The 26,854-nt window shown below is 36.1% G+C and overlaps 1 protein-coding gene across 2 annotated transcripts; it reads right to left on the minus strand.

The window, feature by feature from the left end:
* Positions 1 to 18,193: 18,193 nt before the first annotated feature.
* On the minus strand, positions 18,194 to 22,035 carry LOC145052719 (uncharacterized). Of its 2 annotated transcripts, none has more exons than XM_079000583.1 (2): positions 21,068 to 22,035; positions 18,194 to 18,658 (listed from the first exon to the last, which is right to left on the minus strand). In XM_079000583.1, exons 1-2 carry the CDS (start codon positions 21,816 to 21,818, stop codon positions 18,354 to 18,356), a joined length of 1,056 nt encoding a protein of 351 aa, XP_078856709.1. In that variant the 5' UTR covers positions 21,819 to 22,035; the 3' UTR covers positions 18,194 to 18,353. The 2 variants fall into 2 exon arrangements, with proteins under 2 accessions (XP_078856709.1, XP_078856708.1); XM_079000582.1 differs by having other exon boundaries at positions 18,194 to 18,661.
* Positions 22,036 to 26,854: the final 4,819 nt, after the last annotated feature.

Raw genomic sequence — 26,854 nt, forward strand, 5'->3', positions numbered from 1 at the left:
ATGACTCACGTAGGTAGGGGTTAAAGAGATACTAGAGTGAATATGCTGTGTCCCAGGTCGGATCTTCTGATCACGCAGAGAGGACAACATATGGATAACATATAGAAAGAATTTCATAGATATGAATATGCATAGAGATAGAGTTGCATATGGTGCATTCCAGCTCGGATATATTCCAATCACGCAAAGGAAGCAACATATGACTGACAAATAGAAAGAAAGAAAATAATTTCCTACAGACCTATTTTATCATAACCCCCCAGTCGTCTAATCAATACTGATATTACGAACATGAGTCCATACATCAAGAAAATGTTGAGCCACAGTTCTAAATAATTAACTTTTAGTGTATCTCGCAGGCTCCCATGTTTATCTCACTGTTCAATCTACCTGAGCATCGTATGGTCAGTCCAAATGAAACTATCTAAGTTCATATTGTCTAGTCCTTTCATTTTTCAATCTAAGTCTAGTCCTTTTGAATCCTTTGTGCCTACCAGCACATTGAACACAAAGTCTAGACAATTCGGCTTTAGTGCATTACACACATTTTATATTGCCCTTTAGCACTAGACTTCATATCACATCCTAAACAATAACTACTAACGAAAAACTATAAGAAAATAAAAAATTGTCTTCAAAACGAAACAGTGTAAGATAAACTCAGGAGTATAGAGAAGAAAACTCAAACCGTAAGTCACCGATTGAATTTGCATCCAGAAGGTCTGAGAACAGCACACATAATCTCAGAACAGATCCGAAAATTCTTCACATCATTAAGCACTAACCCCTTTTGTGATCTCTTCTTATCCTCCTTTCCCGCAAAAGGACACATACTCTCAAACAAAGGTCTGAATGTTGTACAGTTAAGAGATGTCCCCTATCATGTGCCTGGAACAGCCACTACCAACAAACCGAAGTCTGATGATATGCCTCCATAGCTGCTCCGACACAGCGGGATTAGTTGGTCTTTGGAACCTAGTCCATTTTGAAACTGGGTCGACCTTTTTCATCCTTGCAAGATACTGTCTCCCATGACATATTCTGCTTATCACAAACAGAAGATGTAGAAATATTAGAGTCATTAGGTGATTTGGGAGATTGAACCTTTGGAACCCATTTGTAATTGGGTTTGACCCATTTCTTTTTCGATCCGATGGGTGCCTCGGAACTTGATTTTGAACTCGAAGTCAGCTTTAGAGATGATTTTGACCTAACCGGTCTTCGCTTCACATGAGCATCTCTTGGATTGGACTTCTTGGCTGGCATTCTCTTCTTGCCCTTGGGATTCAGATTCTTGGACTTGTGGGTTTGATTCTTGTCCTTGTGGCTTTGATTCTTGTCCTTCTGTGCGTTCCAGTCACCATTGTCTGAACGTGACCTTGAGAGGTTTCTTTTGGAGTATCTCCCTCTTGGCGCGTTCTGCCACCCTTGTGCATAGTAGGGAACGTATGCGCAATTAGGACAATTTCTAGAAATGTGTCCAGGTATTCCACAGTGAAAACATATCTTTTTCTTCACTGTGAATTTGTTTCTTCCTGCCCCTGGTGGCGTATCCTTGCCTTGTCTCTTATTGTTCCCACAAGCACAATTACATCAAGCACTCTGTTTCACAGGAATTGGTGGCCTGTATTTCTCAACAACAGGTTGATCAGAAGCAGCTGAGTTCGAAGCAACATATTCAGAGTTCAAGGAGATATTGGTTTGTTCAATGGTGTTCACCTTGTTCTCATCCTCTGATACTTTACCTACACATGAAGTATAAGCATTAGTATTTTCAACCTAAATACCTCCTGACACAAATCCAGCTTGTTTGCTATATTGAAGATGTGTCTCCTTGTCAATTTCTTCCTGTGTCATTGGGATGGATGTGTAGTTATGATTGAAAGGTGGAGGAAAACTATCATACCCTAGACCTTTTTGCTGGTTATTTTTAAATTGCAGACAATGGTCTATCATGTTTGCAACTACTTCTCTTGACACATCAATTTTTTTAAAAACAAAATCTGCAGTTTCAAATTTGCTTTTTAATTTGTCAAGCTCAGCAGTTAACTCAACAAGTTTTTTCTTAACATAATCATAATTTTCACATTTATTGCTATAATCTTCCTGAAGCTTCCTAAAGTCTTTAGTTTTTGCTTCTAATTCAGCCTTCAGGGGTTTCTGTCCTTTCCTAAGTTGATATCCTTCGTATTTTAGGTCATCGACTTCCCTTTTTAGCAAATCTTTATGTTCACGAAGAATTTTTATCGTATCTTCACAAGATGGAGTACATGAAACCTCATTGACCGGGATGTGTGCAGAACTTATTGTTTTTCCACACTTCAAAGCGTCAAGTTCTTCAGTTACAGCAGCAAGACTAAGACGACTGAGATCTTTTGTCTTCTTGATGACAGCCACATTCATATCCCACGAATTCGGAAGTGAATTCAGCAGCTTTTTGTTTATCTCATATTTAGTTAAAAAGATCCCAACTATATTCATCTCAGTAGTAAGTGTAGTAAATTGCTGCAACTAAGCTTCCAGGGTTTCTCTAGGGATATAGTTGAACATGTTGAATTTTTGTCTTAACATATCCTGACCCTCTTTCAAGTCTTCATTTCCCTCGTAGACCTCAAAAGCCATTAAAAGCACAACTAGAAGACAAAATCAAACTCAAAAGTCAAACCCTTTGACTACAAACCTCAAAAGTCAACCTTAAAAGCCAAATTTAAAAAGTCAAACTGAAAAGCTAAATTTGAAAATTTAAAAGTTAAATGAGAAAGTCAAAGCTTAAAGTCAAAGGTCAAATTTTAAAAGTCAAAGTCAAAATTTTAAGTAAAAAGTCAAAAATTAAAAACTAAAATTTTTGGTTGAAAATGGAATTTTAAAATAAAAGATTTTGAATTTTGGGCTAAAAATGACAAAGTTGCGAAACTGGGCTCGAAAAGGAGTGTTTTTCAATTCAAATCGGAAGGAATGGAATAAGAGGCTGGCAGGGCGCCGATTTATGGAAGTAAGGCACCAGGGTTCGAAACTTGTAACCCTCAACAATTTTTAATGAACGCTGCTACGAAGACTATATAAGTGAAAAGAGTGAAATGTTAAACATCCATCAATGTAGATGAGCTAGTAAGGAGTGTGTTTGATCAATTAGGGGACCTGGGTTCGAATCTAGGCACCCCCAAAATTCCATTTCCCTTTTTTTTAAGTATAGGCACTGAACGAAAAGGAGGTGGCTGCTGAACGAGTAAGATGCTGAAAAAAGATGGGCCGTAAACACAGACCGCAAACTCTGGCCATAAACTCTTCGCAGATTACGTGAAAAATTGCGTTTTCACCCCTTTTTGCTCCAAAACTCAATCAAAAACTCGTTTTTATAAAAAAAAAGTGAGGAACAAACCCCCCTAATTTGCCAAGATCTATCCAAAATGCAAGAATCCTTCCAAAATAAGATCAAATAAGTCCCCAAAATGCTTGAGTATCAATCAGATCCGTTTGATGGTGCGGAATCCCAATCAAACGGATGATGTCAGATCAAAATAGAAGAGATGGAGAAGAAGAAGATGATGTATCTTGTATAATTTGATTAGAATGAAGATCCAGATACAAGATTCACACACACTAACACACACTAAAGCTCCTCTCTCTCTCTCTCTCTCTCCCCCTCTCTCTCCTATTCTGTACACTTACCCTTACACTCCTCACCCTATATATACATGAGAAACATGGATCGTAAATGGGTTTACGGCCGTAAACACAACCGTAAACATATAATACAAAACAGAAAAATACAATTGCCTAGAAAAGTAAAGTATAAACCATATTTTTGACCCAAAGTTTCCAAAGCTTTAAGCCTACAACTAGCATACAAATGATATAAACTACATAAAAAAACTAGTTAGAAGTTTACCTCTTTGTGTAGCTTGTAGAACTTGATGAATTTGGCCTTTAAAATCTTAGCCCCAACAGTTTGGAAGCCTCAAATGGAATCACAACACATCATGGACAAAGGTGGAACTTGAGAGAGAATCCTAGCCTCACCAAACCATCCATATCCTCCAAGAATACATTAGTTGTGATGTCGGCTATGAAATAACATATTTATATGTGGGATTCCAAAGGTCATGGGTTAAACCAAACCCATACCCATGGATTTTATGATCCATGGTTCATGTGGCCCAACTCTTTATGCATCCATACATAAACTTAGTCCAACATGGATCATAAGCCCAACACATATAAATATCACTAATTATCATAATTAGTCCTCATAGATTAAATTAGTCTCTTTTGATCACTAAATTAATTTTCGATCAATACTAATTAAAACATATGATTTCATATTAATAGATTATAACTTATAATATATTAATAAATCATATTTATAACCTTCTCTCAAGAATCTATCCTAACAAATTGTCCTGATGATATGCAACCCAAATGGACCATGCTACTCTCGGGTCGAGTACTGTGATATCCCCAATTTCACGGCCATAAAATACTGATTTTGTTTATGCTTTATAAAAATCAGAGTACTTCTTTTAATAAAAAAGTTACGGAATTTGTTCCTAGAAAAACATGATAAATACCTTATCAAAGCATTTCCGAAGAAATGTCTTTTTATTCATTTTAAAACATTTAGGATGTCATCGTCAATACAGAAACATAAGCATAAACATAACTTACATTCATTATCACTAATGATCTACATCTCCTTTAATCTCTCAGTGTAATATAGCTTCGTATCGACACTTGTGATACAAATATATTGAGTGGGTCAGGTTGGGAAACCTAGTGAGCACATAGGGTTTTCAACCCACAATAATATAATTATTATGTTTAAACATCAAACAATTAACCCAATTGCCCATCCCAATTATCTTCTTTACTCTTAAGGATCTACCATAAGAATTAGCTATTCATCATTCATTCATTCCTAAGGATCATCGTAAGGAATCGGCACGAAATCCATCGTTGCCAGGGTTTACTCAATAGGAACTAAGTCGCATAGTCGCCAGGGTTTTGGCACCAAATCTGCATGGTCGCCAGGGTTTAGGCACCAAGTCTGCATGGTCGCCATGTTTATACAATAGGCACTAAGTCCTTAGCTACCAACGTTTATCTAATAGGCACTAAGTCCATAGCTGCTAGGGTTCTTAAATTACAACTGGTGAACATGTAAATCAAAAATATCTGGTGAACACTTAGTTCTAAAATACCTAGTGAACACACTCAGTTCAAAAATACCTAGTGAACACACTTAGTTCAAAATACCTAGTGAACACAATTAGTTCAAAAATACCTAGTGAACACACTCAGTTCAAAAATACCTAGGGATTATGGCGCATCTACCAATATTCATCTATATCATATTTCATCCCTCAATATTTATCTACCCATGTTCTACCCAACATATTCGTACATATAAAATATATATATAGTTTAAATCATTTAAAACATGTGTAAAACGTTCATCCGACATAGATATCAAGAACACAAATAATATGCACATATACCACGTAATTTATTTAAATACTTCATATCTATGTGTAAGATGAAAGTAACTATGCACTCACCTTAATAGCGTGAGTTGATAGAATCTAACTAAAAACGGTCAACGGTTTTTAGGTGTAAGATTGGCTGAGGTCGAACTTGCTATTTATAGGCAGTTTTTGGGTCTTTCATGTCTTAAGAATTCATTGCTCACGTCGTGAGCCATGGCCGAATCACCTCGTAGCTTTGCCACCTGCGTTCTAGGCTTACATAGTGTCCGATTGACTCCTCACGTCGTGAGAATTGATGCTCATGTCGTGATCCCGTTCCGTAGACTTGGCATCTGCATTCTAGCCTTGAAAAGTGGCATTTTGACTCCTCACGTCGTGAGTCCAGTCATATTAGGGTTTCTGACACGTGTCATGCTCTCAAACAGCTACATCTTCGGAAGGCCATAACTTTTGCATACGAGCTCCGTTTTTGACGTTCTTTATATCCATGTGAAGGTGGATACATACTCTACAACTTTCATTTAGAATCCTATGAATAAAAAGTATTCTATCATAAACTCACTTTTTATGATTCCCGGTGTCGTGTCGGTTTTGTTGCGAAACTTCGACCGGTCATAACTTCTTCATTATAAATAATCCTCTACCAAAAAGTCATTTTTGACGCTTATCTTCACCAATTTGACTAGCCCGAATCTGCGGGTGTTACAAGTACATACCAATAATAGTTATGGGCTTAGACATCTAATCCAACAGTCTCCCACTTGGTTAAGTCTAAAACTATTATTGCAAGTACGACTCCAAAACCCGACTAGCAATCATAGCTCTTAAAAGTCGTTGTCGAACTCTGACCTAGTCAATGACGTGTCCATTAGATTAGGTTTCATATATTCCTCCATTCTAAATACCATATGGACTGAGACATGGATTATAATAGTTCTCTCTGTCTATTTGTCGTTTCCTGATTTCCGATTTATGACGCTGACTAATTGAACAAATTCAAATCAGTCTAGGCCCGACCGAGCACTTACATTTGTCATCACTAAATCATCTAGGGGCCCACAGATATCTCTTTTATCCCTCCAAGGGTAAAACGAATTGATCTTCAAGGGTAATCGATACGGATTAACACACTCAAATCTCAAATACAATCTTACTTTCTTGATGGGACTTCAAAAGGAATGGAAAAACATCAACTTAATGATCAAGACACAACAAATCTTCGATGGTTACTCATTGAGAGACCTTTACAATGTACTCAAAGTTCATGAGAGCGAAATCAATGAGATAGCTAAAGAGGTAAAGATGAATCTATGTGGTCCTCTTGCTTTGATGTCAAAGGTGTCTGCAAAAGAGTCTGGGATCAAAGTGGCTAAGCAGGTCGATTTCGAAGATGAAGGTTTTCTTGTGAATTCGGAGGATGAGGCTATGGCGTATTATTCCAAAAACAAAGTGAAGAAATTCTTTAAGAAGCCTTTAATCCTAAGTACAAAAGCAACAACGAATTCAAGGGAAATTCGTCATCTAGGAAAGGAATGAGAGAGGGGTCGAAGGTAGAGAAGAAAGAGAGCAAGACTATTGTTGAGAAGGCTGAAAAGAAACTGAAAGGAGATTTTGGTTTCGACTATAATTACTGCAATGGTGCGAACCATCTGGCAGTTAATTGCCTGTTGACAAAGGGATAAGAGAAGAAGGATCATGTTAACAATGAGGCATATTATGTTAAGAGGTTGGAAGAAGTGAGAGCGAAGTCGAAAGGAATGTTACTTGTTGCGAAGGGAAGCGTTGATAGGGACAGAACCTACTAGATTTGGTCGTCTGGTTCTGATGATAAGGAGATGAGGAACCCCACACATGGTGCACTGTATGCAAGGTTCGAAGAGGGAAGTTCTGATGAGGAAAAGATTACTGGGAAATGCTTCGTGTCGACGGGAGCAAACAAATCTCCTATGACATCAAAGGTACGTGCTCTTGTTGAATATTTTAACATTCCTTCCAGTTCTTACCTTAATGTTTTATCTAACTTTGATGATACTCTTCCTTATGTTAATGACAAGCTTATTTATGTTAGTAGCAAAGCTGAGAAATCAAAATCTTTATGGCTAGATAATCAGAAACATTTGGAGTCTTAGAGAAGTCGAATAGATAGTCTAGAGCTACAAATGAATAATATTACTCTAGATAGGGATTTTGGTAGGGCATAAAATGTTATGTTGATGAAACAAAGAAACATTTACTGTAATAGTGCGAAACGATTGTATGCTAAACTAACTGCTCTTCATCACTCCTCTTAAATTAGAAAAGAAAAACATGAGAAGTTATTGCCCTTTTTGGTATACGAAAGAGAGAAAATCAATAAAACTTCTTATGATTGTGAGAAGAAAATCTCAGAATTTGACAAAGTCTGTAATGATTCTTAGGCCTATGGGATTGTTTGAATTGATGAATGTTTGAATGCTAATGAATTAGAGCATACTGTGAATGAGACTCTAACTAAGACTGAACAAGTCAAAATTTTGAACATGACTGAAACTTTGGCTTTAGACTCCCATCAAAATTTTGCTTATATCGAAGATGAATCTGACAATATAAGTGAAATTGAGGAAGTGGAAATTGTTGATTGTTCTCAATTGACTGTCATTAATGTCACTTCGATGTCCAAGGGCAAATAAATTTGTTATGATTCAATGGAGAAGGTTAACACTGACCGACCTTCTACATCAAAAGTTCATGAATATGACCATGTTGTTGTCGAAGATTGTGAGACTAATAGTGATGAAGATGATGTTACAATTGAAAAACTGTTCCCCGAGTTGTCGTCGAACAAGTTTATGAGGAAAAAAAATAGTTCAAAAAGGTGATGAAAGAAAAGGATTCTCATTATCTTCAATCCAACTCTGTTGTTTATCCGAATTTCGAATTCACTGATGAAGTTGTGTTTCCTAATCAAGTGTTTGTTACCACTAGAAATGGTGACAAATTTAATCCAAAAATCAACAAAATTGTTAAGGAAGACAACAAAGCAGCAACCAAAGAAGGGTTTTTCTCAAACCAAAGCACCGCAAAAAATACCCTAAACAAAAACTCATCGACTTTTTAAAGACAAAAACCGACACGGGGTGGGAAGTTAAATCGGAAAAAAATTAAAAGTTGATGTTCAAACAAATGAACCAATTTCAAAATCTCAGAAAACAAAAGCACAAATTTTCAATGAGAATGTTCAAAAAGTTGCAAAAGAGGAAGGAGTTTTGATGTCAAAGGCTCGAAACAAAGTCTATTGGAAAAATGTCAAAACGTTTCAAAAGCAAAACATTTTCAAACAAAAACCATTCGAACATGTTAAGACGTTTTCTCAAAATAAGACTTTTGTTCAAAATAAGTCCACTCCAAAGCGAAATAATTTTACAAAGGGTCAATCTAACGTTCACAAACCAATTCAAACATCAAGTGTTCAAAAAGAAAGAAATGAAAATTTTGTTCACAACCAACGTCCAAGGAATTTTTTTCCTAATGAATGGTTTTCACAAAACAATTTTCAAAGGAATGTTGTTCAACATAATGTACAAAGAAATTTTCATCAATTCTGAGGTCAAAGAAGTTTTCTAGAAGAACAAAATGTTTTTAATCAAACATCATGCGATTACAATAAATATTTTCAAAATTGATAGAACTTTAAGACTTGTCATTGATCCGAGAGCATGAATTTGACTTAGTTATGCGTCTTTAGTACGAGAGTATGGAGAGGACATAGTTATTTATCATTAATTCGGGACCATGTATAGACATAGTCAATTATCCCTAATCCGAGAGTATGGAATAGGCATAATTATTTACCTGAGAGCATCTATTAGATATACCCGATCTGGGAGTATGGATTAGATAAAGAGGTTAACTTTAGGTCTAAGAATATAGATCGTGTCGTCGTGAGGATCGACGGGGTGAGGTAAAATTACTTATACGAGGTGAAATTGTATATACTGTGAGTTCTAATATATATATATATATATATATATATATATATATATATATATATATATATATAACATTGCGGGATTGAAATCCTTATGTACTTACCAGGTTTCCCAACCTGACCCACTCAGTTTATTTGTATCACAGGTGTCGATACGAAGCTACATTACACTGAGATATTAAAGGAGATGTAAACCACTAGTGTAAATGAATGTAAGGTCTGTTTATGCTTATGTTTTTGTATTGACGATGACATCCCAAAGTTTTAATATAAACAAAATATATTTCTTCAAAAATGTTTTGATAATATATTTATCATGTTTTCTAAGAACAAATTTCGCAATATTATTCTGTAAAATGTATACTCTGATTTTCAAATAAGCATAAATAAAGTTTTTAAAATAACTGTGAATTTGGGGATGTCACATTTGGTATCAGAGCATTAGTTTAAGCGAACTAGGAATTTGTAGGATTTCTAGATTTAAACATAGAATGCCAAGCGATGATTGTAAGATGAGTGTCTGATATATTTAGGAAGTATGTCTGAATAGACATGAGCACTAACTTATTTAGGGAAGATTCCTAAATTGATTTTATGTGCTAAATGATTTATGCTATAAGATGCCTTATAAGCTTTATGATGCTATCGTTTAATTGGATCTATGGCCTATTTCCGACCGGATATGGAAATTTTATATGCTCAAGTTTCTAAAATTTTGATTACGGTATTAGAACTGACATGTAACTTTTTGGAGTAATAAGGAGGATTACATGTCTAAACCTTCTCTATCTATATTCTCATCACGATACATTGAACGCCTGCATCCATGAACATAAAGTCATGGTGAAGACTCATAGTGAATTGAGTAAATGGAGGAAATGAGAAGGCTTATGATAGTGTGAATGATACCTATCGGAAGATATCGTAAAAGTGGCATCTTGCTTTTAGAATACATATTATAAAATAACAGTACATACAGAGAAGTACAATAAATCCAAATGTACACATTTAACTGGGGAATGAGAGAATGATTGGTGTAATTCCCGAAGTTTTCCTATTGTCTGGCGTTTCCATCACCAATCGAGTTGAAGCATAATTGATGATTGAAGATACGCATGGAAGAAGCCCTAGTAGATTCTAGGGAAAATTATATGATTCTTTGGAAAACCAAGAGAAAAATACTTGGGATGAGTATGAGTAGGTGTGAAAGGTAGTAAAGGCCTATACTACCGGAAGCACATGACTCGCACTTTGATCAGGGAAAGTCAAAAGGTTACCAAGGCACTAGTAATTGACTCTGTTTTGTTCATGTCTGCCGTTACCATCGTTTTGATAATGACTAAGAAGATGATTATTATTCCAACCCTAGTGGTCATATCATATCGAGTCTGACTAACATATGTATTCTATGTGGTTCAGAGAACCAAGTTCGATGTAGCGACCAACTTAAGCCAGAAGATTGAAGTAAAAGATAATCGAAGCAATCAATTGAAGTATTGTGATCATTGTTAAAGTAAGAAGCTTGTAGCTAGAAGTGCTACATGCTAGAATGTGATTATGTCCCATTAGAACCTGAAGGAAGGTATATTCCATTCTGGAATCTGATTAAAAAAAACTTGAATTTAAGTGTTGCATCATACGATGTGAGGTCATTAGAACATAACCCATCGATCAATTATGATTATATCACATAAGACTGTTAACAAGAAGAAGGAGTCTCCAATAAAGCTCAATTTTGTAATTTGAAGGTTACAATTGAAAGTCCAACATAATATGAAGAACGGGTGCAAGGTAGAGCACCGTCAACAGTCAAGAAGTCCAAAAGTGAGATACTAATTTGAAAGTTACGGTTATTACCTAAGATGAAAAAGTAACGTATGGAGTCATTCTACAAGCCCTGTTTTGTTGATGATTACGGGACATAATCATCCTAAGGGGGAGATAATTGTAACGCCTACAGATTCGGGCTAGTCAATTTAGAGACAATAAACGTCAAAAATGACTATTTGTTAGAAGATTATTTAGGATAAATAATCTTAAAAAAAGTTATAGTATATGTCACAAGGATTTCTTACATATAAAGAACGCTGAAATCTGACTTATAACAAATAAGTTATGACTTGTCGAAGTTTTGCAGGAAAACCGACACGACACCGTGAATTGTAAAAAGTGAATTTATGATAAAATACTTTTTAGCCTTCGTGATCTAAACAAAAGTTATAGTATACGTTAAACCGAGAGCATGCATTAAAAGAACGTCCAAATATGACTTCGTATGACGAAGTTATGATTTTTCTAAGATTTAGCATAGAAGTGCACAACCCGGAAATTGAATTTTAGATCGGTCGATTTTTATACAAAAAAATCTAAACAAGAATTGAAGATCTCGTTCATAGGAGCTCAACGATAAAAAGACAGTCGAAAAGGAAGCTCGTATGCGAAAGATATGGACGAAACTTAGTTCCTACTCTTCGAGCACGACGAATTCGATACAAATTTGTAAATCTGAGATAGAATGAGAATTAGCCGATGGAGTCTAAATGAAAGTCGTAGTAGTCGTAAATACCAAAACGTGGATATAAAAACGCTGAGAATAGAGCTCGTATGTTAAATATATGGACGAAACTTAGTCCCTACTCTTCGAGCGCAATAAATTCGATACATATTTGTAAATCTGAGATAGAATAAGAATTAGCCGACGGGGTCTAAATGAAAGTTGTCGTACTCGTAAATACCTAGCATGGACATAAAGAACGTAGAAAATGGAGCTAATACATGGAAGATACGGACGAAACTTAGGGCCTACTCTATGATCAAACCCCTATAAATAAAGGATGAATTCTTCATATTTTCTTACACCATTCCGCTATACTCTCTTTAGAATCCTTCATTCTTTCTTGATCAATTTCTCCTAGTTTTAGGGTGCAATAGAGAAACACTGAGTCGTCAAAAAGCCGATGAAAGAAGTTTTTAGAGTCGGAGTTTTGCCTGCGCAATTTCCAGGTTTTCGTTAAAAACCCGATAAGTTAAGCTACACTATTTTGTTTTCAGTGTAACTTATATTTATAGTCATAAGTCGTTATTATGAACCTATAAACAATATATGTGCTATGTATTATAAAATATAAAGTGTTATTATAATATCTTTTAAGTACTCGCGGTACGGGGAATCTATTTTGAAGGGTCGCATGGGTTGTTGGATTTCAGAAGTGCTATAATGCCAAAATGGTCCTGCCCTCCGGTGTTTCATGTCTGCCCCTGTCTGTACATAGTGGTTGAAAAGTATTTTTTAACACTTATAAAACAATTTTGCTCGTAGATAGTCACTATAAATATTAGACAAAAATCTAGCAGTAATGATACTAGGTTTCGTCGAAGGAAAATAGAATTGTTAGATGCGAAGCGTTGCCCGAGTTTGGAATCATCACTTTAACAAGTGAGTGCATAGTCCCTTTCATGAACATGATTTTAATACAAGTATTGATTAAAGTATTAAATATATTTTTACGTGTGAAATATTTGATATTTCATGAGATACGTGTTAAGAGAATATATGATAAAATATGATGATTCAGGATATAGAGTAAACCTAAATTAATTAGAGGAATATTGGGTAGTACCTCCTTATGAGTACGAGTGAGATATACACGGAGAGTATAACTTTAAAACTTGTCATTGATCCGAGAGCATGGATTTGACATAGTTATTCGTCTTTAGTCCGAGAGTATGGAGAGGACATAATTATTTTTCATTAATCTGGGAGCATGGATTAGACATAGTCAATTGTCCCAAATCTGAGAGTATGGAATGGGCATAGTTATTGATCCGAGAGCTTGGATTAGGTATACCCAATCCCGGGGGTATGGATTAGGTAAAGAGGTTAATTTTAGATATGAGAATATAGATCGTGTCGTCGTGAGGATTGACAGGGTGGGGTAAAATTGCTTATATGAGGTGAAATTGTATATATTGTTGTTGAGCTAACCCATTAAAAATGTGATTTAATGGGAGCTCAAAAAGTTGTTGGAGCCCAAAAATTGTTGACCCAACGATAGAATTTTTTAGCCCTATTTGAGGAGCCCAAGATAAAATATAAAGAGCAAAAAATGGGTTGTTGGATCCCATTTAAAATACTTGGCCCAATTCTTCTCCTTCTTTTTTTTTGAAAGATCTAGTCTTTTGGACCACAACACTTATTCTGAAAGCGTATTTTGTTGAGCGGAGCTTGCGGCACGCAACTGATTTTTATTTTGCAAAATTAGTTGGTTATTTGTTGTTGAGATAACCCAATAAAATAGCTAACTTAGGAGGATCCCAACGTTCATTTGAACTGGACTGTGCATCAAGGGTATACCTATGGGGCCTACTTGTGTTTCCCTATGGTATGGGTGAAGACTTCTCTAGCCACGTCTATCACCATGTGATACCCGAAAGGAAGAGGTGCCGACGATTGGTGGACGAACCTTACTGCCTAAGGAGGTCGGAATAATGAACCCGCAAGCAGCGTCAGGCTGTTGGGTGACTTGTTATCGATGGGGACGATGGAGACCGATGGAGCTGTTTCATCAGATCTCACATCAACAAGTCAGGGAGGGCAAGTTGTGGTGACGTTGTGCGATGGTCCGGAGATCACTGTTGGTTGGCGATGGTGTTGTTGGTGGTGGGGATGAAGATTACAATAGATGCGACATATTTTTTCGTTAGAGTCGTTTAGTCGTAGATGGAGGTGACCGGCAATGGCGACTCCAAGGGTGTAGCTGTGAAGCGATGGTTGTTGGAGAGTCGCCAACTGCAACAGAGATCGGAGCAGTGAGCTCCTCCAACAATGTTGGTTTGTTGACTCATTTCTTGAGGCTGATCGGAGCCAGAGTTGGACGATGTTGCTTGTCAGAGCTGGAAGCTAAATACGTGGGGCTTACCATCTTTTTGATGAAAGGGATGGTCTAGGTGGGGCCCACCGGAGATGCTATTTTGTCTTCTCCTTGACATCTTTTGGCCATTTTTTTTGTTTTCCCTACTTTATGGTCAGCTGACGAGAGGCACAAGTGTACCAAACTAGAGACCATTGTTGTAATTTAATCAAGTGTGTACAAACTATCTACTGGAATAGCTTGGTTTAACTTCTATACTAGGGTATTCAAAAATGATCACGTGTGTTTTGGTAAAAGATGGTAAACACCAGCCAGTATCAATAGGCAAAATTGCATACGGAAATCATTAATTAAAAAATGGATTTTCTGGGAATATGTGAATGGGGTAAGGTAAAAACCCACAAAAACTTATTTTCTCTTTGTACAGTATTCTTGTACATTTTATTACCCTTTGTAAAATCATGAGCTGTAAGTTGTTATTTTCGAGGTATGTACTAGGCAACATGTACCATTTCTTCTACCCTTTTTTTACCAAGCAATAAAATTTAGATAGGTAGAGTAAATTTTTGTATGGTCTTCAAAAATAACTCATGTATTTTGCTCAAAGAATACATGATTTTTTTTTTCTTTTTTCTATGAAGATGAGATAAACACATGCACTTTTCTTGTATTTTTGTTATGATTTGTACAATTTATGAGTTGTAATTTCGAGATTCGTTCCTCTAAGGTGTGTTTTGGTGAAAGTGATAAATATGAGCATGGCTCTTAGGATTTTGTTGAGTTTCTTGGTATGTACAAGCTTTACAGCTATATGTACAAATACCAACTTCAAAGAATGAAGTTTTATACAGAAAATCACCAAATAAAATGGATTTTCTTGGTAACATGAACTGATAAAGGCATAAGAACTCATAAAACTTCCTTTCTTCCCCAACTTTCTAAACAAATCATTGAAATACAAACGCAAATCGATCTGAGTATGTTTTTACGAACTTCAGAAATGTTCAAATGAACAAGAACTGAACAGATCTTGAGATCTGAACGAAAATAATGAAGCTGATCTAGAGACTTGGGAAAAAACAGAATAGATATAGAGATCTAAGAGAAAGAATGGAGCAGATTTAGAGATCTGAATGTTTGGGAAACAAATATGGACAGATCTTGACGAGAGCCAAACGGATCTGAACAGGTAATGGTAGAAATGAACAGACTTGGGCAATCTTGAGGCGAAGAAAAACATATTTGAAGAAATCGGAGGCGATACTGATCTTGATACCAAGAGACGATTGTTATTCGTTCTTGGTCCCACAGATGACGCCAAATGTTGTGACATGTGCTCAGGCTGCCGGATATTCTGTGTTGGATCCGGATCGGAGATCTGGAAGTGGTGTCGTCATTGAGTTTTCTACGAGATACATAAGCTATAGTTACAACAAAGTCATTAGAGTTTCCCCAGGGACAGTGCCCTGGGAGCAAGCTCTGACGATTAAGTTAGATCGGTTGGTATATATGAGATGGTTCTCCCTAGCTAGAGAGAAGCATCTTAGTATGTATGGTGTATGTTTAGCCATGAAGGCTCTTGGTTGGAGAAGGTGACTAGAAGCATGTTCTATTTATATAGGATAATTTGGTCAAGGGAGAATTAGGTTAGGCATTAGGCCAGCCCAACTGAAGCCGAGCTAGCAAGGAGCTGAGTAAGAGAGCCCGAGTGCCACGCGTGGGCATCAGACAAGGCTAACAGGCGAGCATCATGAGAGCGCTAGGCAAGGGTAGCCGTATGGGCCATGCTAATGGACCATACGTTAACAACCTACATATCCTATACATCGTTCAACTCATGGAATCTAAATAACTTGAAATTTCTTAATCGATTTTCATTTATGTGGGGAATTGACTAAATGGGTTAACCATTTTGGAACATGAATTATATTTTGTTCAAACTTCAAAGAGATATATACACTAAAGTCTCAATATTTTCATCGATTTGACAAGAAAGTCCTAAACTTTATTTTTTGACAGTAAAGTCCTAACTACTTGTAGTTTTTGACATGTTTACCCTTTTTTCCGATTCGCCGGTAATTATGATTTTACTGTCAAAATCATCAAATCGGACTTTGCTGTCAAAAAAATAAAGTGTAAGATTTTTTTGTCAAATTGTTAAAAATATTATGACTTTAGTGTATATATCCCTTTTTTTGGTTAGAAATTTATTGGTATGATAGTTTTTAAGCATAAGAGTTATTGAAACCTTCTATGGCAACTAGATCCTATTGAAATCATTAACGTTTGCTTCTTGTTAAATAGTTTTTTTAATCTCTACAAACCGACATTGAAAAAAATAGAGATAATCAACAAAGAAAGAAAGAACCAGGGTTGTGTTGGTTTTTTTGCAATCCTAAAAATGAAGAACAAAGAAACCGAAAAAAAAAAACAAAAACAAAATTGTCCTTCTTACCCCTTCTCCACATTCACACCATTTTGACTAGGCGTGTGTTGTTTGTGTTTGTATAATTTGTCCCCTCTTTTCAGTTCAAGATTTGGCAGCGAACCAAGAAGAAAATTTTACAAGTCTTTCGCTCTCTCTTTTTCATCTGTTTCTCCTGATCGTGATTGTATCAGGTTAAAGATGATGATGGTAAGAAAAATAGTAGTGTTGCGACGAAAATTACAATAAAAAATTATTGGGCTACGGAAATACACTAAAGTTCCAATATTTTCAACGATTTGACAAAAAAGTTCTAAACTTTATCTTTTTGACAGTAACGTCCTAATTCACGATTTGACAATAAAACCCTAAACTTTGTTTTTTTGACGGTATAGTCCTAATTATTGGCTAACCGGAAACAAATGATAAACTTGTCAAAAAAACTACTGGTAGTTAGGAGTTTACTCTGGTGCTGTGAACAATGCTATTGTTCTTAACTTAAATATATAAGCCATTACACTAAAGATGAAAAAGATTAATTTCATTTTGATATAGTAAGTGTCCAAAAACAAACATGAGATGAATAAGAAATTAATCTATAGAAGACTGAATGATTTTTTGAGTGAGGATTTGATTTGAGGTCATCCCACATAGGAGGAATAGTTACAAGAAAGTGGATTTATCTATGGAGGCATTCCGTGCGCTTTTAGGCCTTAGTACCACAATGACTCTCTTTTACATGCAAGGGATGCAAATGTGGATTGAGATTGGCCTCGGTTAACTAACCTTTATCCTCACACGAATCTGTCGACCTAAAAAATGTATAATACATTTTGCTAGATTTTACTTTTCATTTTCATAAATGACAAATAAACATGGTATTAATGTTATAAATTAGATTAATGATGTATTAAGATATCGGTTTATTGTGTTTAATCAACATAATTACTTTATCGGTTTTGATTTGATAATTATAGTGTTGTTTGTCGTATAAATACGGACTCTTGCACACAAATTACGGGACTGAAACTACAAGTTTTGAAGCTTTTACCAATGTAATATATGGGTGTAGTTGAGTTCAACTGTATTCGAAAAACCATTTATTCTTGTTGTATCATGAGAAACCAACATGTGATAATGGGGAAATTAAGCTTTAAACAAACTGTGTCAAATACAAGCCTCGATCTATTCCTACAATTCTCTTGTTGTGTCTTTGTAATTTTCTTCGTAGCTTTTTGAGGCATTTCATTTCACTATATTTCCTTTTATTGGATCTTTGTTTGATTTCCCTTGGATTTGAGTTTGCTCTTAGATGTCTTCATCAAGAAGAGTCAAAACCACTTGAGAAATCGCGACTTTAAAACTTTCCAAGCATAAGAGCAATCGTCGGATGCAAATTAATCCTTCATGTATTTCCATTCTCTTTATCTTGTTATAACAGATAACAATCGCAAAAACTTATCTTCTAACTTATACTTAATTCAATTGCAATTGCAAAGGTCAAATACATACATATATGTACGATCTATGGATCAATCAATAACCATTTTCTTAACTTAAATATATAAACCATTACACCTAAAAGAATCTCTCCCATGCATGGTATGTTATGGTCTATCACGTTTTTCCGAAATAAGTGCATAAATAGCATCGGAAAGCTTATTAATCGATGTGATCAGACCAGTGATCCCTTGACGATTAACTTCATTTCGTGTCTCTTCCAAGTGAAGTCTTTGTTCTTCAAGTTCCATCAATTCTCGGTGTCTTTTCTCCTTCTTCTCCTCAAAGCGTTTTAGGGTTTCTGATAATACTCTGGTACTGTGAACAATGCTACTTCCGATGTCTCTCACCCTTCTCCTTTTATTATCATTGTCTGCATCTTCTCCTTCTGTTTCCGATGATTCTACCGATGCTTCTGAAATTTATGTTAACAATTATCAGTTATATGGAAATCGTAAAAGTTTTGAGAATAAGAAAAGTGAGATATTAATTATTGATTGTTTAACATGAACTTAAGATAGTGTACGTGATTAAAGATTCGTATATATGCAGTAGGTATTTGTTGCAATGTAATTGTAAAGCAGAAGAAAGAAAAGGTAGATCTTGCAATCAATGGCTACTACGAATCTTTGTGCAGTTGCAGGCCACCACTCCCACTTCAACCCATCATCACTACACTCCAAAATACCATAAAACTACAAAAAACCATAAAAATATGACCATTCAAACCATTTATATATATATATATATAATTTATATTTATATTTATATATATAATATAATACAATTCATCATAATAGTTGAACTTTTGCTACAAATTCTTTCATCTAACATGTAAATGTAATTTTTTATTTATCTTTAAAAAAATGGTGATTGTACAATGTCTAGCCAATATATACATCAATACACCTCTTAAGACTTGATTCAACCTCTTAAGACATCAAATTAGATATGTAAAATTTTTGAGTATTAAATATGTGGAATTTCTCTAACAAATAGTTTTTGGTATAGAGGGGTATATGTTTACATGTGGAAATCATGATTTTCTCTCACAAAGAATTTTTAATAAGAGACACCAACATATATTAGAGGCCTAAAACTTGTCATAAGTAAAATGCATATTTTGCAACACCGTTTTGTTTTGTTTTTTTTGTTTAATTTATGCATCTGGTTTTTTAATAGAGATATGCTACAATATATACCTATATATAAAACTGGTTTTTTAATCGACATATGCAACAATATATAACTACAAAACCGTTATTTTATCGCATGAAACAAATTAAATTCTTATCTTCTACCAACTTGTCGAACAATACCTCATATTAAAATGTTATACACCTAAATACATTATGCATGTTTAATCATATATATTTATATTTATAAAAATTGTGATAAAAAGTTAGAGAAGTGGAGAGTTTGAATAGTGTGAAAAAGGTTCCTGAAAGGGAGGACCCACATGATGCCAAGAGCTTTTAGAAGTACTTGATGGTAGCGAATGAGCGAATGAGATGGTGAGGTTGTAAAAGGAATTCACAGCTGTTGACTGTACTGTATAAAATCCAGAGAACCATAAATGGAGGAAAGGGTTGCAATAACTGTGTGCCAGAGTTTTCAAACCCTGCATCTTTGACCAACATTATCTCTCTCTATAACCGACGCCAAAACTTCCATCAACTTTTTATTTTTTTCTGACATTTCCTATTATTATTTGTTTATTTTAAAATATATTTAAATTCCAAGATTCATAACATTTATTCTTATATTCCTACTAATTGTAACAAAAATATATAAAAAAAAAGTGCATCATTTATTTTTTTATCAGTTGCTTGTATTCGAATCGTTATGAACAAATATATGATTGAATTTGTTGTATTTTTTTTTTATAATGGTAAATGTGAAGGGTAGAACTATTTGTACGGATAATTTACATATTTTATAAAGAATTGCAGACGTTTTGTTGTTATGCATTTATTAAATCCATAAAATGATAGATGTAAGGTATTGTTTTTATGTATTTTGTCTGCTCATTTCTTATTATAGTACTCATGTCTAGTTAATATTATTAATATGAAATGACATTTGCAAGTGCACAAATGCAATGTCAAAAATGAGAATGGTACAATCAAGAAGGCTAACGTTTTACTCATTTCCTTCGTCTTATTACTTTTTTCCATGGTTTTATTTATTAAAAATACAACTATAGTATTATTTTTGTGTGAGTTATTAAAATATGTAAATGACAAAAAAAAAATAATAATAACACATATGTGCTATTTTGGACACATTGTATATCTTTACTTGAAGTAACAATGTATATATATATATATATATATATATATATATATATATATATATATATATATATATATATATATATATCTTTTAATAAAAACGTACTTACTTTTTTAATACTAATATAATACGATTTGTGATAAACATACATCTATTTTTCAAGCCTAATAATAATAAGGTATTTATTATGATTAAAAAAGTACAAATATTTTGTTCTTTATTGAAACAATAAAAATTAATTGGTATTGTTTGTAAAAAAAAAGTATAAATAGATTATTATAATAAGATAATACACAAATACATGATTATTCTCCCATAGTCCTATACCAAAAACGACGGATTTTCCCCACATTACTTTTATCAAATACAAATCTTTTGTAGTTAATGTCATTTAAAATTTATAAATAACTAGTGTATGTATTTTTCTTTTAATTTCAGAACACGTTAAATTATGAATCATAAGATCTAATTATCCATAAACTATTGTAGTGTGTGTAAACGACTAAACGTGTATTTTTTGAATTACCTGAAGCAGGAGGAGGAGGCGGAGGCGGAGGCGGAGGGTGATGTTGAGATGACGATGGCTGAGGAGGAGGTAGCGACGACGGAGGCGGCTGGGGAGGTGGAAGGACTGCGAGAGGAGGCTGTTGCTGAGGAAGACAATGTCGCTGGGGGGTTTTTTTCTGAACAACGTCGTTTAGTGCTTCATAGATATTAAGTAGCAAGTTCGATGGCAGATTTCGATCTTTGCGTTGGGTTTTATCCATTGACCAATACGACGGACGATTTTGCGCCGGTGATCGGAGTTCGTACTCACGGACCTTCTTGTAGTCGCGGAGCAAGTTATCCCACTTGTCATTGCACTGGTTCTGACTACGGAAGCAGCCATTACTCCAACAGTAATTCTCTACCCATTTCCACCTCAGCTCCCCGCCGGTGGCCGCACGGCTGTTTGCTGTGGCGGAGGTGGTGGCGTTAATTCGACGCTCATCATCCAGCTTCTTTGCGGTGATTAGGACAAGGGTCTCTTCGAGGGTCCAGTTGCCTTTCCGGTACTCTCGGTGGTTGGAAGCAGGCAACAACACGACGTTGGATGTGGTTGCGCCACCGTGGGTTATGGGCGGCAGATGGTGGTTTTTGTACGCGATGGCAGGATAAGGTGTTACATTCACAATATTGGGTGGTGTTGTGGTGGATGTGTTGGGAGGTTCAGACATTATTGCGGCATTACAAGAACTATATTCCATTTCAGAAGCAAGTGTGTTCAATATATACATATACGTATATTCTTATTTGGAAACATTGGCACTCTAAACTATGCTTACTATTAATAATATATGCTTTTACATTAATTAATTAATAATGGAAGTATAATAATCTTTAGACACATACTTTGTGATATAATGATTTACGTTTTAGATCTAGAATACTATTTTGCTCGTTGCGCGTTGTTAGGGCGTGAAATTTGTAACTATTTTGCTCGTTGCGCGTTGTTAGGGCGTGAAATTTGTAAATCCAATTTTGACAATTGTACTGAAAAAAGTTAGACATTGTTGCATTTTGTTGGTAGGTAAATATACATTGTTGATATAAGTGACACAACTGTCGCCGGATGGAATAAATACGAAAGTTTAGAAAATCGAAATGATGAAAATAATATTTTATAAAGTTCAAAACCGAAAATGTCAAAATGATATGTGACAAACGTAGGGGGTGATAACTTTAGGAAAATTATATTATATATATTACAAGGCTTAAACACAAAACTTCACAAAAATAAAGGGTGAAGGTAACATCTAAAAAGTTCTAGGCCGATGGACTAAAAGTAATATTTTAGAAAGCATATTGTTGAAAAATATCATTTTACAAAGTTAAAGTGTGGGGAGTGCTAGTGGATATGTCCATTGAAGGTAGGTGTCATTGACCAACTCTAATTTATACTGTCGAATGTAAATGTACCATATGTGACCAAAATCATACGTAGGAAATGTATTTAAAAATAAGCAAGAAAGCGTAAAGTTACGAATAATAAATTTGAAGTTCATAAGTTTGGTTTTTAGAAGATGTAAGGCGAAGATTATCTCTACCAGAAGATACATGAACCCTTGTGTGAAAAGAAATCTAACACAATTAAGAAAAAGGATTATAATATGTTGGATCCATGTGTTATTGGTATGGTCTCCTTATCGTTAGTGAAGAAATTACATACAACATCGTTAATGAGAAGTCAACGTTTGGACTGATTTGTGCATCATCAAACATGTATGTAAAACCCTCAAGTGTGAATAAGGCTTTCTTAATTCGACATTTGGTAATGACATAAAATTAAGGAAGGTGACTCAATGACAGATCATATAAATGAATTTATGTTAATAATATCTAAGATAGTATAAGGAATTAAATTTCAAGATGAAGTACACACATTTTTATTTTCTTCTTTGGTAGATAGTTGGTTTGGAATGGTCACAGCAGTTAGCAGTTCGCCCAGAACTACGAAGCTTACCTTTGAAAGCATTTACGATTTAATTATATGTGAGGGTATATGTAGAAGGAATGTAAGGGAATCTTCTATGAGTTTCTTAAGAGCAGAAGATAAGGGTAGAACATCCAATAGATAGGGTAACAGTAAAGAAAAGTGAAAGTCAATGAAGAAAGGTGTAACACCCCTCGTTAAGGTCTAGATGAAAACATACTTAAGAAAAACGTATGTGGAGATTACCCCAAAAACTTGGAGTTTATGTTTGTGAAAAAACACTTTGGTCCCAAAAATACTAAACTTAAATCGAATTTTGAAAACTACTGAGGTTGTTAACAATAAACATATAAAAACAAATATACAAGCTTACCACAAATTTCATGGCTTTCTTAAAGTCTAAGTTATTCCCTAACTCACGTTAAGGTCTTCAATCCAAGCATACATAAGAATAAGATGAGCAATGGATTTTTTTAGTCAGTTACTTATGGTTCAAGAAGTGACCAACCATCTGATGTGAAGCTCATCTGAGTGTAGTGTATGATCTGAAGTAATTTGTCATTCAAGAAATTCTCCATCCAATAAATGTCGTTTTGAGCAATGAAGATGTTTTTGTCTTATTCATGTTAGTGTTTAAGGAAAAATTTCTACACGGTCATTTTTCAGTGTATGATTCTAATTATATAATTTTTAGTATCATACTCTTTCTTCCAGTAGATATTAGTATGTTTGAATGTGCCTTTAAATAGGCTTTTAAGTCTTCATTGTTTAGTACTTTTATGAAATTGAAATACAATTAATCATATTCTCCTAAAAACGTTCTTATTGTTTTGTTTTCTATTTCTTGCATTTAATACAAGCTGATATTCATGATGGATTGTTTCAGAGTTAGACTAGATGTTATATTATTAGTTTCATTTTTGTTCGGTTTATATTCTCACAATTGGTATTAGAGCCTAAGTAGTTGTCTTTTGAATCCATCTGACCAAATTATCATTCCTCAAGAACACATTGATGTTCATTTGCTTTTCGAAGTCTACAGATTGAAATTTCTTCTTATACACAACAATCTGTAACAACGTGAATTTTCAAAATAAATTTTCATTTTTAAAAACATTCATTCATTCATAAATAATGTCAAACACATTGTATCAAATGTTATTATCACAAAACTTTTCCCCATAATCTCTACAAAACTCCAATGCGTGTGTGTAAGAATCATGTCGGCGCCTTCCCGCGCTCATCACAAGTACCTGAAACACATAACACAACAAATGTAAGCATAAATGCTTAGTGAGTTCCCCAAAATACCACATACAACACATACGCCACTCAAGGCTATAATACAACCCTCTGGTCAATGTGTCTCAGCGGGACCCTCCAGTCCCATAGCTCGTTGGACCCTTAGGTCCGGTCATAGCTCGTTGGACCCTCTGGTCCGGTCTATATCATCATACAACATACAAATATCACATAACACATAATCTCAAACATAACACATAAGACCCTCTGGTCATCACATAGTACCATTCTAGGTAACGTATAGTGAGAAGACTCACCTTGATGTCTTGAAAAATATCTGACTCGGAAGAAGTATGATCTAGCCTCCGCCTAATCACATAACGTAATACCCTCATAAATACAATTGTACTCAACCCTAAAAGTCAACAAGGTCAACGGGCAAACTTGACCCGACTCGGCGAGTGCACAAGGGCGACTCGGCGAGTCTACACATGTCCACTGACTCTCTTAGATCCTCTTTTGGCACGTCGAGTACTTCCTTTGACTCGACGAGTTCTACCTAGCATGAATCGCGGGGCCACCCCGACTCAACTCGACGAGTCTCAAGAATAACTCGGCGAGTTCCAACTTGAACTCAGACCCCTGACTCTCCCCGACTCACCGAGTCATTCCCCCAACTCGGCAAGTCCACTCACTGAGTGATTAACAGGCAACCTTCATACTACTCGTCGAGTTTGTTCTTGGGACTCGGTGAGTTCATGCCATGCACAAACTCAAAACAACTTCTGAGGTCAGATATGTTCCATACAATCATAGATCTGGCCTCCCCAAGCATGATAATCACATAAAGTTCGGACCTTGACACACACATAACTTAGAAATGGTCCAAAATGGTGATTTAGCCCCAAAAATGACATTCCAAGCTCATGACTTCCAACCTGACTTGTAAAGCTCCAAGGTTTAAGGTCTCTGGACCTCTTTGGGTCCAGATCCAGAACACAAACTCAAGGAGGGACCAAATACACCACTTAATCAATCTCTAAAAGCGTTAGGAAAACCCTAACACTAAGAATCAACACCAAAACTGAAGAAGGTCCGAGAATAATACCTCAATGCAATCTCTATGAGCTCAAAACCACCAAAAATCGCACCTCCTTCAGCCTCTTCTTGCCTTAAACACTTCCTTCTTGCAAAAACACCCACCAAATATCAAGATTGGCCTCTCCTTCCTCACAAATGCTCTAGATATCTTTAGGGTTTCTCTCTCTAGGGTTGGTGGCCGCAAATGACGGCCATAAGGCCCTTTAAATAGGTCTCAAACCCTGGAAATTAGGGTTTCATTAAACAGCATGGACTCGCCGAGTCCACTCATGAACTCGCCGAGTCCAGCTGTGAACCCGCGTACAAATCCGCGACCATACTCGGCGAGTCTAGACGCCAACTCGCTGAGTTCCCCCACAAAACCCAAAAATAAAAGAACAAAATATCATACCTGGGAATTCGAGTGTTACAATTCTCTCCCACTAGAATCAGACTTCGCCCTCGAAGTCTCACTTTGCAAACAACTCCGGATGCTGCTCCCGCATCTCACGCTCCGGTTCCCAAGTCAACTCTGACCTTTTCCGATGCTGCCACTGGACCTGCACCAACGACACTTCCTTGTTCCTTAAAACCTTGATCTTCCGATCCCTGATTGCCACCGGTCTCTCGGCATAATTCAGGCTCGCATCCACCTGAATATCTTCTAATGGCACCACTGCCGACTCGTCGACTATACACTTTCGCAACCGCGACACGTGGAAAGTGTCATGAATCTGACCCAACTCTGCTGGCAACTCCAAACGATAGGCTACCCTGCCTACCCTCGCGATCACCCTGAAAGGTCCAATATATCGGGGCCCCAACTTGCCCCTCTTCCTGAATCGGATCACTCCTTTCCAAGGAGAGACATTCAGGAGCACGAAGTCGCGGACCTGAAACTCAAGCTCAGACCGACGTCTGTCCGCATAACTCTTCTGACGACTCTGAGCGGTCAACAGTCTCTGCCTGACCTGCCGGATCTGCTCTATCGTCTGAAGCACAATCTCGGTGCTTCCCATCACACGCTCCCCTATTCTCCCCAACAAATAGGGGTTTGACACCTCCTCCGATACAACAACTCAAAGGGCAGCATGCCAATGCTCGAATGATGGCTGTTGTTATAAGAAAACTCTGCCAAGGGAAAATACGTGTCCCAACTCCCGCCGAAATCCAACACACATGCCCGGAGCATGTCCTCGAGCGTCTGAATCGTCCGCTCACTCTGCACGTCAATTTGCGGGTGGTATGCGGTACTAAAATGCAGTTTCGTACCCAATTCCTTATGAAACTTCTTCCAGAATCTGGAAGTGAAACGTACATCTCGATCTGAGACAATCGAGATCGGCACTCCATGCCGCGATACGACCTCTCTCATGAACATCTCTACCAACTTCTCCGCGAAAGAGCTCTCACTGACGGCCAGGAAGTGAGCACTCTTCGTCAATCTGTCCGCAATCACCCAAATTGCATTGACACCCCTCGCGGTTCTTGGCAAGTTGGTGATGAAATCCATGGTAA

Source organism: Lactuca serriola, chromosome 5, assembly GCF_051521515.1.
Source record: "Lactuca serriola cultivar US96UC23 chromosome 5, Lser_US96UC23_V15, whole genome shotgun sequence".
Classification (NCBI taxonomy): domain Eukaryota; kingdom Viridiplantae; phylum Streptophyta; class Magnoliopsida; order Asterales; family Asteraceae; genus Lactuca; species Lactuca serriola.